General features: G+C 34.6%; 1 protein-coding gene across 47 annotated transcripts in view; it reads left to right on the top strand.

Annotated features, from left to right (window-relative positions):
* The window catches only part of LOC127836161 (phospholipid-transporting ATPase IF-like), a 254660-nt gene that overhangs the window by 66129 nt on the left and 174494 nt on the right, over positions 1 to 14037 (top strand). For 2 of the 47 annotated variants that reach the window (XM_052362607.1, XM_052362624.1), the window contains exon 30: positions 4234 to 4378. The exons of 43 other annotated variants lie outside the window; for them this stretch is intronic. In XM_052362607.1, the coding sequence (XP_052218567.1) occupies positions 4234 to 4250 (17 nt within the window). In that variant the 3' untranslated portion in view covers positions 4251 to 4378. Of the gene's footprint in view, positions 1 to 4233; positions 4476 to 14037 lie in introns of those variants that run through there. 2 more of the 47 variants (XM_052362599.1, XM_052362633.1) reach the window with 2 other exon arrangements.

The raw sequence follows: 14037 nt of genomic DNA, 5'->3' as shown, positions 1-14037 counted from the left end.
TTTAAACACTTTTAATTAACTTAGCATGAGCACTTTAACAACAAAATTCACTTTTGGTTTATTTATAGCTTTTGGTTTATTTATAGCTTTTGCTTGTATTCAGTATATAATGTCACAAACAATAACTATGAGCCTTTCTCTGGGAAAACAGGGTTAAATGCATGTAAGTAAAATGTTGTCCCAGATTAGCCTGAATAATCCGCACAGACTGAAATGAGACGACACTTAAGGCACATGCTGTAAGCCCTGTTTTTGCAGATCTAGGCTTACATATAACATTTAACGGTCATTAATAATTTATTGATGTGTTATGTTTTATTTTGCATTACTTTTTTACCTTTTTATAAGTATATGTTGTTTCAATTTCTTTTGTATTGTTTGATTTAAATAATACAACAGGTATTGCAAAGCTAAAATCAACAAGCTAAGAATGAAATCATAAAGTATAAACAGCTGTTTTCAATGTTTGACAATACTTTATATAATTTGTTTATGTTATTTAAATAAAAGAAATATTTTAATAAAACATACAACAAGCTTTATGCAATACTAAACACAATAACTATTAGTTCTTGCCTACTGATAACCAACCAATGTCTTGAAAAAACTCCAAGGATGTATAAGTTTGAATATTTATCACATCTATTTTTTATGCGTAGGGTAGAGTGGCATATAGCAGTTGGACTGTCCGTTGGTCTGTCCCTCTTTCTGTGTATCTGTCCATCTGTATAGCATTTCGTTTCCGGAGTTTTTTTCCTGAATGCTTTGAGATATGACCTGATTATTTGTGTGTGAGTCTATCTACATTACTTACAGATCAAGTTTGAGTTGAGGTACGGTCCATGCTGAATCCAAAATAATAGAAAACATGCTTTTTTCCTATTACATTTGACTTGCTAAGATGAAACAAAGGGAATGAGCTTTGATCAACATAACGGAATCGTACAGCACTAGGTGTTCGATTGTTAATTAATCCTACAGGAATATGATTTTATAGAAGCTATTACGCCCCATTGAATAAACTATAGGTTTATTCAACACTTTGTCTTAAATCTTCACCTGTATGTAGGGGCTACGTTTTTGCCTTTCACTTCTCATTCATTTGTTCTTAATTTTGGATTTATACATGAATTGAATGATTACTTTTCACATCTATATCCCATATATAGATAAAAGCCGTAAGTTATCAATCCAATGCAACATTAAATTTTTTGAGCTAAAGAGAAAACAACAATTAATGACTGCTATTTTGATTGCATCAGAACCAAAAAATTATATAAAAAACAAAGTGTAGGATAAATAGAATACTATGATAGTGTCATTAGGAACTTAAAATTTATCTTACTCATCTGGCCATTCTCGCCATGTAAACTTTTCTTCAACTCAAATTTAATCACTCAATTACACTAACATAGTATTCTCTATATGGCAAGTACTCAGTTTGTCAAAGTCATTAAGTCATCAGATGATGCCCTACATAGTGAGACAAATATTAGATAAATGCTCTTGGTAAGCTTGCTACAATGCTTGTAATAATAACAAATATTAAATAATATCTCTAACGTTCTAGGTTTAAATATCTTTTCTTTGTTTAAATGTCTTATATTTGGATTTTATTTAAAGGAACCGTCTGATAAAAAAAAGACGAAATTAAATAAATGATGTTGTTGTTCAGCTGAAATATCTTACTCGTTATTGTTTGTACACATATAAATGTGTGTCGTTTATTGCATGGGTTGTAATAGTGTGCTGTGTAACCATTTCTTCATAGTGGAATGTAGCCTGCTATATGACAACATAAGTTATAACTCTTTTGTAAACAATTCATAATGTTGGTGTTTCACCTACATTAGATATCTTTCTAATAATTTTAGTAGTTTATTCGCACAGTAATGTAGATTTTGATGCCAGTTCTGCAATGCTTCTGTTAGCTCATTTTGCACATTGGACAGCAATTATGTAGATGATATAAACTCTTTTTTTTAATTTTTATGGTATACATGTATGCAATATAGAGGTCAAATATTTAAAGCTTATATGAATTTAAAGATCAATTGAATTAAATATATGTAATCAAATGGAAGTGGGGTTGTGTATTGTCCTAACTTTAAGGAATCCATTGCAATAAAAAAAATAATTGTATAAAATCTAAATATTGTTTTCATGTATATAACAAAACACATATTTATGCCCCCCTTCGAAGAAGAGGGGGTATATTGCTTTGCTCATGTCGGTCGGTCTGTCAGTCCGTCCACCAGGTGGTTTCCGGATGATAACTCAAGAACGCTTGGGCCTAGGATCATGAAACTTCATAGGTACATTGATCATGACTTGCAGATGACCCCTATTGATTTTTAGGTCAAAGGTCAAGGTCACGGTGACCTGAAATAGTAAAATGGTTTTTGGATGATTACTCAAGAAGGCATACGCGGCCAACAGGGCGAACTCTGAACAATATAACTGAAGCAACTGGTCTGTTATCCTAAATCTATAATTATCAGTCCAATGAAACATCATCCTTTGAGTAAAATAAAGTAGATCAGTAAAAATATTATCAGAATATGAGATTTTTTGTATATTTTGTATATTAAATATTGTGTTAATGTTTAATTGTGTTGATTGATATAAATATAAGCAGGACAGGGGAGGTAATACACTATTATATCTTTCTTATACACAGGGGAAACAAATGCAATAAGTTTAAATTTCATGTTTAATTAATAGAGGGTATTTGTTCATGTCAGTGTGAGATCATTTGTTATTTTTTATGAATACATTATACCCCCCTCTCACTCCCCCCCTACGCCCCTACTCCCCCACCCCCACCCCCCCCAATTTTTTTTTAAACAATCTAATAAATTACCACACCCCACATGAGACTTCCCTCTCACCCCCCAACCCCCCCGAGCACCCTACCCCCCCACCCCCCAGTGTGGTGGAAAACAGCGGATAAAGTACAACACCCCACAGGATACCCCCCGGGCACCCCCGACCCCCACCCACCCCCGCAGCCCCCACAAGAAAAAAATAGGGGGGGGAAACAGCGAAGAAAGAACCACACCCCCACAGGAGACCCCCGCGCACCCCCACCCCCGACGCCCCCCCCCCTACCCCCCCATTTTTTTTAAACATCTAATAAATTACCACACACCACAATACCCCCCTCTCACTCCCCCCTACCCCCCCCCCCCCCCCCCCCCCACCCCCCACCCCCCATTTTTTTAACAGCTAATAACTTACCACACCTCACATTATACCCCCTCTCACCCCCACCCCACTACCCCCAACTCCCCAAAAAAACAAATAAAAATTTATTTTTTTCAAACATCTAATAAATAACCACACCCCATATTAGACCCCCCTCTCACCCCCCACCCCCTACCCCCCCACCCCCAATTTGTTTTTAAACATCTTATAAATTACCACACCCCACATTATACCCCCCTCTCACCCCCTGCCCCCTACCCCCACCCCCCCAATTTTTTTTTAAACATCTAATAAATTACCACACACCACATTATACCCCCCTCTCACTCCCCCCTACCCCCACCCCCCCCTCAATTTATTTTTAAACATCTTATAAATTACCACACCCACATTATACCCCCCCCCACCCCCCCCCCCCCAAAAAAAAAATATTTTTTTTTTAAACATCTAATAAATTACCACACACCACATTATACCCCCCTCTCACCCCCCTCACCCCTACACATTTTTTTTAAACATCTAATTAATTTCCACACCCCACATTGTACCCCCATCTTACTCCCTCCTTGATCATGACTCGCAGATGACCCCTATTGATTTTCAGGTCACTAGGTCAAAGGTCAAGGTCACAGTGACTCGAAATAGTACAATGGTTTCCGGATGATAACTTACATTAGGTCAAAAGTCAAGGTCACAGTGACAAAAAACGTATTCACACAATGGCTGCCACTACAACTGACAGCCCATATGGGGGGCATGCATGTTTTACAAACAGCCCTTGTTTTATTTTATCTAGCAAAATGAAATGATATCCAGAGAATTTTTGCATTTTACTACTTTTTTTAAAAAATGAAAATTTTGTAAAGTTAATGGCTTTCTGTGCTGATCATGCCAGAAACAGACAGCACTTAATGCTCATGGTCATTGTAAATGTTCACTCACTACTTAAGAGAAAAATGAACTGACACACTATCAAACAATATTTTATTGGTGAAGACATGATTGGAAATATAATAATATTTTCAGTTTCAACGCGACTCTAGACTGCTCCCCCTCAGACGTATCTCACAGGCGGAGACGACCAAGTTTATTTTTCCGCCAGTTGGTACACCACATTCCAGTCCCAACACAACACACAAACACACCAAAGGACTGCGTCCAACAGAAGTCAAGTTCTCATTTAGAAAACAAACAGGGCGCAATAAAAATACCCTGTGACTTACAGTTACAAGGCATTCATACTTTAGATTACAAGAAAGGCTCTATGTAAAAAACACACAATATTTGTGTTTAATTTTTATACACTAATCAGAGTTTTGAATTGTAAATAAACAACAAAAGTGTGTTATTTCAATATTTTTTAAACTGGAATCAGTAAACATACAAATTTGTTTGTATATTACTAAACAGGTTCCATCCATCATCCATAATAGAAGTTGGCAAATGTTTGTAATTAGCCTATATGGTTAAATTGTATTTTTAGCTCTACTGGCCAAAGGCCTGAAGAGCTTATGTCATGGTGTGTCATGGTGTGGTTTCCGTCCGTCCGTGTGTGCGTGCGTGTGTTAGACTTTTTCTTGTTTACGCGATTAAGTCCGAAGTTTTCATCCGATTCTTTTCAAACTTATTCAGTGTCATTATATTAATGAGGACTCGAACCCTATTGAAAATGGGTTACATCAGAGTAAAATATCCAGAATTATCTCCCCTTAAATTTGATAAAATTGTGAAATAAGGCTTGTTTACGCAATTAAGTCCACAGTTGTCATCCAATCATTTCCCTACTTGAAGTGTATTTATCTGAATGATGAGTCAAACCCTATTGAAAATCAGCAATATCGGAGTTATATGTCCAGAATTATCTCCCCTTGAATTTGAAAAAATAATGAAAATTCAGTTTTATTATGTGATAAAGTCCATAATTGTCATCCAATTCTTGGCAAACTTGCACAGTGTCTTTGTATCAATGAGGACTCAAACCCTTGTTATGCCCCCCTTCGAAGAAGAGGGGGTATATTGTTTGCACATGTCGGTCGGTCCGTCCGTCCACCAGATGGTTTCCGGATGATAACTCAAGAACGCTTAGGCCTAGGATCATGAAACTTCATGGATACATTGATCATGCATGGCAGATGACCCCTATTGATTTTCAGGTTACTAGGTCAAAGGTCAAGGTCACAGTGACTCGAAACAGTAAAATAGTTTCCGGATGATTACTCAAGAATGCTTAAGCCTGGGATCATGAAACTTTATAGGAACATTGATCATGACTGGCAGATGACCCCTATTGATTTTCAGGTCTCTATGTCAAAGGTCAAGGTCACAGTGACTCGAAACAGTAAAATGGTTTCAGGATGATAACTCAAGAATGCTTACGCCAAGGATCATGAAACTTTGTAGGTACATTGATAATGACTGGCAGATGGCCCCTATTAATTTTCAGGTCACTAGGTCAAGGTCACAGTGACTCGAAACAGTAAAATGGTTTCCAGATGATAACTCAAGAATGCTTATGCCTAGGATCATAAAACTTCATAGGTACATTGATCATGACTGGCAGATGACCCCTATTAATTGTAAGGTCACTAGGTCAAAGGTCAAGGTCATGGTGACTTGAAACAGTAAAATGGTTTCCTGATGATAAATCAAGAATAATTAGACCTAGGATCATGAAACTTCATAGGTACATTCATCATGACTAGCAGATGGCCCCTATTAAATTTCAGGTCACTAGGTTAAAGGTCAAGGTCACAGCGACAAAAATGTATTCACTCAGTGGCTGCCACTACAACTGACAGCCCATATGGGGGCATGCATGTTTTACACATGTTTTACAAACAGCCCTTGTTTAAAAAAAAATAAATTCAGAATGACTTCCCCTTGAGTATGAGAAAATTTTGAAATCCCGCTTGTTTACGCAATTAATTCCACAGTTTTCATCCAATTACTTCCAAATTTGCACAGTATCTTTATATCAATGAGGACTTGAACCCTATTGAATATGAGCAGTATCGGAGAAATAAGTACACAATAATCTCTCCTTCAATTTTAGAAAATTATCCTTGTTTGCGCGATTAAGTACACAGTTTCCATCTTATTCTTTCCAAACTTGCACAGTGTTTATAGCAGTAGAGCGATTCAGGCCCTCATGGGCCTCTTGTTTAAGAATGTTTTGATTTTGTTCACATTCTGTCAATGCAACTATTATTTGGATACAATATCTAGTCAAATTTGTCGTTTTTCTTGCCTGTTATTTTGAGTCACAGGGTACACATTGTGCTTGCATTATTGCTTGCTCATATCATTTCTGGTATTTGTGTATTGGTTGTGTTTATAAGACATACTGGTTGTCCTGTATCAAGCATTACCAGCCTACATATAATATTATGTATATACAGTTATATCGTTATTAATACCAGACCAAAAAGCTGATCAGGTATTATAAGAATGCCCTTCATCTGTCAGTTAGTGCTTCAGTTCTTTCAGCGCTTTTGTGTCCTCCATATCTCCTATAGCCTTTGATTGATTTTATGAAACTTGTATCAAATGTTAAGGACATTTAGAAAATTTGCAGAAGGCATAATTGTGTCATGTTGACTTTAGGTCAAGATCAAACTCCAAGGTCAATTGTTTGAGCGTCCAATTTTATGACCTCTCCATAGTTCCTGTACCATTTGTAGGTTTTCTTTAAACTTTGCTTACATGTGTTGGTTATTGAAACGATGTGCTTAAGGCATGAATCAGTCATGCAGGCTAATGGTTGAGTTGGTACTACAGGGTGAAAGGTTTCACTCTGCATGCATGTTTGTGTCTGCATCATATCACCCTTTTAAAGATTCTCATGAAGCAGGACTAAAATATTATTGTTAGTTAGACTATGTACATAATTTCTTAGTCAGTTACTCAGGCAATAAGTCAAGGTCATATTTCTAGGTCAGATGTTGGAGCCTCACATAAGTGTTCAATCAATATCTGTTTTACCGGTGGAAACACTTTCATTAAACTTGGCACCAATGTTTTGGACATTGAGGCAATGTGCAGACGGCATGAGTCAGTCATTCCGAGTCAAGGTCAATTTCTTACTGCAAGGTCAAATGATTGAGCCTCCTTTTTCATTCATGCTCCATATCTCTTATATCCTTTGAAGGAATGTTACGACTACATCGTTTAGAAAAATTAAACCTTGCACAGAAGACTTTATTAAGTCTTGACACTTCAAGGTAAAAGTCATGCTTCAAGTTCAAAATGTGTAGCTTCCATTTTAGTGTCTTCCTACTCATCCTATACTGTATGATAGGTTCTTATACAATTTGGCTAATATTTGAAGGTCACTGATATATATGAAGGACAACTAAATCACACTGAGTCAAGGTCACTATTTGAGGTAAATGGTTAAACCTTCTTTTTCGTATGTGCTTCATATCTGCCTTTCGTGTTGAAAAGTTAATTTAATTCAGACGATGTCCAAAAGTTATGAGCCAATCACTCGGGCTCAAAATCTAGGTCACATTTCAAGGTCCAAAGAATCATGGCGGGGTCTAGAGATGTCTCTTGGACTGCTTTGTATTGATTTATTGTTATCCAGTTGTATGTTAAATAACTATATTGATGTAGTTTCTGTTTTTTTAGATAGATTGGATGTATTGATGTCTTCTTGATGCATAATTTATTGAATTTGTTTTGTTATGCTCTCTTTGCTCAATGTAAAATCAAAAATAGTCCTTTATATGTTTATGTTGTTTGTTGTATGAACACCATGCTATGTCTTATATGAACTTATAAGATAAACTTCACAATATTTGAAGGTGTCAATTACATAGTTCTCATGTGACGTTCAAACACACATTATAATATGTGAATGTTTAACTTGTTTTTAAAGTGCTACTTGAATGATCTATATTAAATATTTTAAATATCATTTTATGAACATTAATATCATGTTATGAACATATTTTATTTTATATTTTTATAAATAAACTCTTGTTTTGATACAATCCTTAAATCAAAGCAATCTAGGTAGTTCTGCTATTTAGAGTCTTACATAATTGAAAATTCATAGAACACAAATAATTTTATCAAGTTGCTTCAAGCCATTCACTCTAAGTGTTGTAAAGCTAAAAATATTCACCAGTCCCTTTTTATATTTGAATGTTCAAAGTCTGTAAAATTATTTATATATTTTAAGTATGTTTCATAAATTGTATCTTTTTTTCTAAAAATGCAACATGGTTGTGTTCATTTTATATTATGTTAATACAATATGTAATGCAAATTAGTTTTTCAGTGTTAATTTTATCTTAATTTTACATGTACATATACTCTCTATGGCTTTATTATAACATAACATATCAAGGTATATGCAATTCTTATTGTATAATAGCACCTTTGCAAACTTACACTCATTATATATTTTTAGTTTTAATTAATTACTTAAAATAGCCGTTTAAAATAATGCAGTTTAGACAAACTTTACTGCCCCATTTTAAACATGTTATAGCCATGTTATAGAACCATTGGCCTATGTTGTCTTCCAATGGCTCCCATTAATTATCCTCGATATACACTTAGCTTCCACATTATGCAGTCGAATGATTACATGCACAAGTTTGTATCAAAATCTGTACTAATTACTTTAATATGTTCAAGATAAAGATACGCTTTAGCAGTTGATGTAGGTACACTGCAACTTGTCATAATGCACGGTTGAATTCAATATTCATACGAGGCCTATTGATTTGTATGCCCCCAAAGGAGGGCATTTGTATGCCCCCACGAAGGAGGGCATATAGTGATCACACTGTCCGTCTGTCTGTCCGTCACACATTGCGTTTAGGTTTCAAAAAAAGCTCATAACTTCTATGTCGCTTGAGATGTAACAGATGCATACATGTGTATATGGACAACGCCTTTCCATATGCGTTCAAATTTTGACCCATTTGACCTTGACCTTGAACTTAGGGTCTGCGTTTAGGTTTCGAAAAATATGTTTAGGTTTTAAAAAATGGTCATAACTTCTATCAAAGCGTTTATCGGGGTCTTATGTCATCCTGTGGAGACAGCTCTTGTTTAATAAAGTTTATGTTTTTTCTGGTTTAAGAACCCACCAAAAATGATGAAATTGAAATAAATTTCAAATTGTATCGCGTTTCACCTTAAACAGGTGCAAAAAAATATGAAATCATACCTACCTCAGGTGCTAAAGAGTATAATAGTCACGGATGAATGATTTTATTGTGATCTTGCAGAGTATGTAGTCAAATAATCACATGTACAAATTTGAATCAAAATCTTTACGCGTAACTGATATAATCAAGTTTGAAAGTGATGCGTTATTAAAGTATCTAAGTGTGTATTCCGTTTTCACTACATTCCATACCCTGGGAGTACTGGGTGTCGAAAGTTTATTTTCATGAATATTAATTAAACACCTGCTGACTATGTAAATAACAATACATAATAAAATAATAGTCAAATGGATCCTGGAACAGAGCCTTCGGTTAAATGGATACTGGTATATAGAACTAAAGCAAACACTACCCATATGAAACAGGTTTTAAGACCGGGTCGTGTCATTGTTTAAATGTCCTTTCAAGACGCTGACAAGGAAATTATAAATGCAAAAAAAGTTTATGAGTATCAATTTTTGTTTTTCTAGTTCCCCGAAATTCAATTGAGAACCTTAGGGTGTTCGAGTGAACTTGGGTTCAATGTTGGTCTTATACATTATTGTATAACTGCAATTCAATAATAACCATTATATGAACCAAGGATTTTTAGAAGTAAATGAAATCCAGTTATGTGTTGCAATGCAAATAATTAAGTCAAATACATATTTCAAGGCTAAGAAACAGGGCAGGTTTTTGAACGCGTTTAAAAAAACATCATTCTTTTGTAAGCCTTATTTTATCAAATAGTTATTTTCATGTATGACTTGATGGCATTTCCTCCCTGCAAAACATTCATTTTGCCTTACTAGTAATGTGCAGCATTTTTTTAAATACTGGGTATGTTGTTTGCATTGAGATAAATCAAGTATCCTGTATGTTTTCCCACATGTTTGGTTTGTTTTCTTATTTTCAACATTGTCTGCGTAATACATTTATTGGATACAAATTGCTTGTTTTTACATTGCCTTGTGTGTCCTTTCTCCAAAGTCAATTTCTCGCAATGAGTTAGTGTGGGCATACACTTGTCAGCATCGTAAAGGTTTTAAATAACTTTATGAATATATACCGGTAGTGCTTTTTGAACTGGGAGCTGAAGTGTTTCCATTCTTAACATTAAATGGCGCTATTTGATGCTATGCATTAATAGATTTCTATAGATGTCTTTTTATTTTTTAATTGTGATGCCCAACAATGCCCATCATGTTAATCTATGCGATTGGATTATAGAATGGCAATTGTTGACAAAATTATATTCCATGCAAATGATGATAAATTCAATCAGCATGCGTTATGTTTGTTGAGTGTTTTTAACTTATTTATGGATTTGTTTCCAACTATTGCCATATCATTTCTCAGTTTGCGTGTGTCTGTTAAATAACAGTTAAAACAACAATATGTTTAATCGATTTTCTTAAATTCAATTCAACCGTTTTATGAATTTTAGCATATCTTAACTCTTTGTATTATCTTTCCATTATGGATCATTAAACCAATGAGGTAAGCTTATATGTATACCATAAATATTGCATCATATTCTATGCTTACAAAGAGGAAAAGGGTGTGCTTGCAACATGTGCTACACTTATCAAGATAATACACTATTTTTTGCTATCCCCTTATATGAACTTTGTTCAGTCATTTAGTAATAACATGTATAATTTTCAGTTTAAATTATGTCGCATTGTTAATTGTTAGTTAACTTTCATTTGAATGTGCTATCATAAGGTTAGAGCAGTATAAAACTGTATTTGCCTTCTATCACACGGAGAATAGACTTGTTGATGAGGTAAAGACTTTAATAAATGACATTTAACAGGGTAATAAATGTATATTTATGTAAATTTCACGTGTTGTTCCGTGTTTTTGTTTAAACACACATCATCCTACTTGCATTTTTATGTTATTTATGAGTGTTGTAAATGTATTTTGCTAATACAGAAAAGGCAACCATTGTGGAGATGATAGTGAACGAAATAATAAGGCATAAACGAGCTTTTCTTCGCAAAACACATACATAAGGTACCGATCAGTTATTAGTTTAATATTGTATATGCATATGTGTTATATATGCGCTTCATATGACTCCTATATAGGTCACATATGCGCTTCATAAGCATTTTGTATTGAGCTTTCAAATTGCAAGCTTTCCCCCAACATAATGAGTATTGCATTATATAGTCGGGTCAAATGTATTTAAATTTCGGTTATCTAGTTTTTCTACTGATAACTAACCGGATAATGTTGACATTCATTCTTGAACTTCTTTAAACGTTTGATAATTTAAAAATGAGATACATGTAATTAGCTGCGGGCTCAAATTTATTTTACTTAATGCAATCGTATTCTCAATTAACCAGGTTGAAAGACTGCTGATCCTCACATAATAATAGGCACTTTAAAATTCAAATAAATTAAGTTAAATATGTTATTATTTAAACTCAAATAACATGCATATAACACACGCTTACAAACAATAACTATTAAATTAATCGAATAACCATTCCAATGAGAGAAAACGAATTTGAAACCAAACGTACAAACAAACATGTTATTTTCAATAATAAGTATTAATGTATACGGGTTGATTTTATAATGACGTTAATTAGTGTAAGAATCTTACATTGTCTTCGCGAGTGAGAAGAATACAAAACGTCTAGAAATGATGTTAATTATTTAATACTTGAACAATCGTACATTTTATAAGAAATCATGCAATAAAAAAGAAATCATAATATAAACATCTTTAAGATTCAATTAATACAAAACGTGTTTTTCTAAAATACTGGCGTTATAGAACAAATGCAGCAAGATTTCGGATAACAATAAAATGTATTGTTTGCTTCTAAAACTAAATCCATTGTTTTTTATGTACACATCATTTGGATATTATGCATGAATCAATACACCAGAAAATATAGTATTCCAATAATTGTCATTATGATAAAACATACTATTATGACCGGGTGCAGATCTCACCCAGACCATGTCACCCATGGACATCACAACATAGGCCTGCATTGAAGAGCAATCGTAATGTGAATCAGCCCCGTAGTTATATGACCTCTGTAGAGACTTGCCGTTGTGTACAATCTCCTGCCCAACATATTGGCTACTCTGAGTACAATAGTGGACAGCGAAGTTGTATAGACCGGCAACAGAGGCGGTGAACTTTCCTGTTCCTTTGTCATAGCCTTGGCCTTTGTTGACCTCTACTCCTGCAAACACTACATCTTGGCCACTGTTTACAGTTATAGAGGAGGCGAGCTTGGCACGGAACTGTATTGTTGGGATCTGCAGCTCTCCTGAAATAACAACGCTTGCATGGTACGTTTGTGGTGGATTCGTTTGATATCAGTTCAAACACGCTTTACTTTTAATGTACTTAGCTTTAATTGTAGGTGCCTATTATTAAGCTATTTGTTTATGTTTAAATTCATGCATAATTTTAGTGTAACAAAACAGTATCGGTACTTTATACAGTAAGGAAAAAAATATTATTGGTGTTAAATTTTTGATTAAATCATAAACATGGTTTATGTTTATTATAAAATGTTATCATGAATATCATTTATAGCAAATGTCTGATACAAAGTTGCAATAGTTAGGATATATTGCTGAACAAAAAGTACATTGTCCAACAAAATAGTGCAATAAGGTAACTCTAAACTGCCTAATGATGTATAAAATGTTACACGCATGCATTTCCAAGTTACCTTTAATACGGTCAACTCTGCCTTCCATTTCTTTGATCGCTTGTGACGATTCAGTCAGCATATGAGTCAGAGATTCAGACACGTTTGTCAGCGCCGTTTTAATGGAATCGCTCAATGCTGCTTCCATTACAATCTGTTTACGTTCCATTGCTTCAATAGCAATGTTGACTTTATCGTTTTCATCTTGAAGCTTCCTCAATGCATCCACAACCTTTGTATTAGTTTCTTTGATGTCTTTAAGCGTGTTTTCCAGGGCCAGCTCATTGCGGATAACTCGCTCTAATAACATTTCCTCATAATTATATCGCGAGCACACGGGACATGCGGGCTCCGCTGCCAATGATGTCACCGCGAGATTCAGTACATACAGAACAACTTTCAGTTCGTTTTTCATTTTAGCTCCGGCAGATTTCAGATTTACAATTATTGTTTCTTTTAACACGATTGCGTCGACACAGTAAGAAACAACCTTCTAGTGCAAACGAATGGTGGCTGAGATTTATACGTCGAAGGAACCACAAGGCCACTGGAATACCATTATTTCATTACGGTAACCCTGTAGTTCAAAAAAACGTTACATCGCTTTTAGTAAAAATAGTAACGAGTGAAAGGCAATGTCGAGGTCATTTAACATTCTGCAGTCATATTCACATGTATAATGGATATATTTTCGAATCGTATTCAAATGACTCAAGTGTAAAAATATAGTTATACTGAACTTGCGATGTATTATATTTTGAAATAATGAAACACTCGAGAAATCACCACATGACAAAAATGTAGATATCATTAGATCTGCTCTTCTTTAATGCAAGGGACCAGCCATCTATACATCATACAAGGTCGTTAAACTAAACATATTAATCGTTTAGTGTGGTCACTATCTTGAAACGGTCAAGGTAAATCATTCTTAGCACAGCAATAATATACATTCATATACACGTCTAACA

The sequence above is a fragment of the Dreissena polymorpha genome, chromosome 6, assembly GCF_020536995.1.
Source record: "Dreissena polymorpha isolate Duluth1 chromosome 6, UMN_Dpol_1.0, whole genome shotgun sequence".
Lineage (NCBI taxonomy): Eukaryota > Metazoa > Mollusca > Bivalvia > Myida > Dreissenidae > Dreissena > Dreissena polymorpha.
The sequence above is the reverse complement of the archived record's forward strand: the minus strand, read 5'-3'. Positions and strand labels throughout refer to the sequence as shown.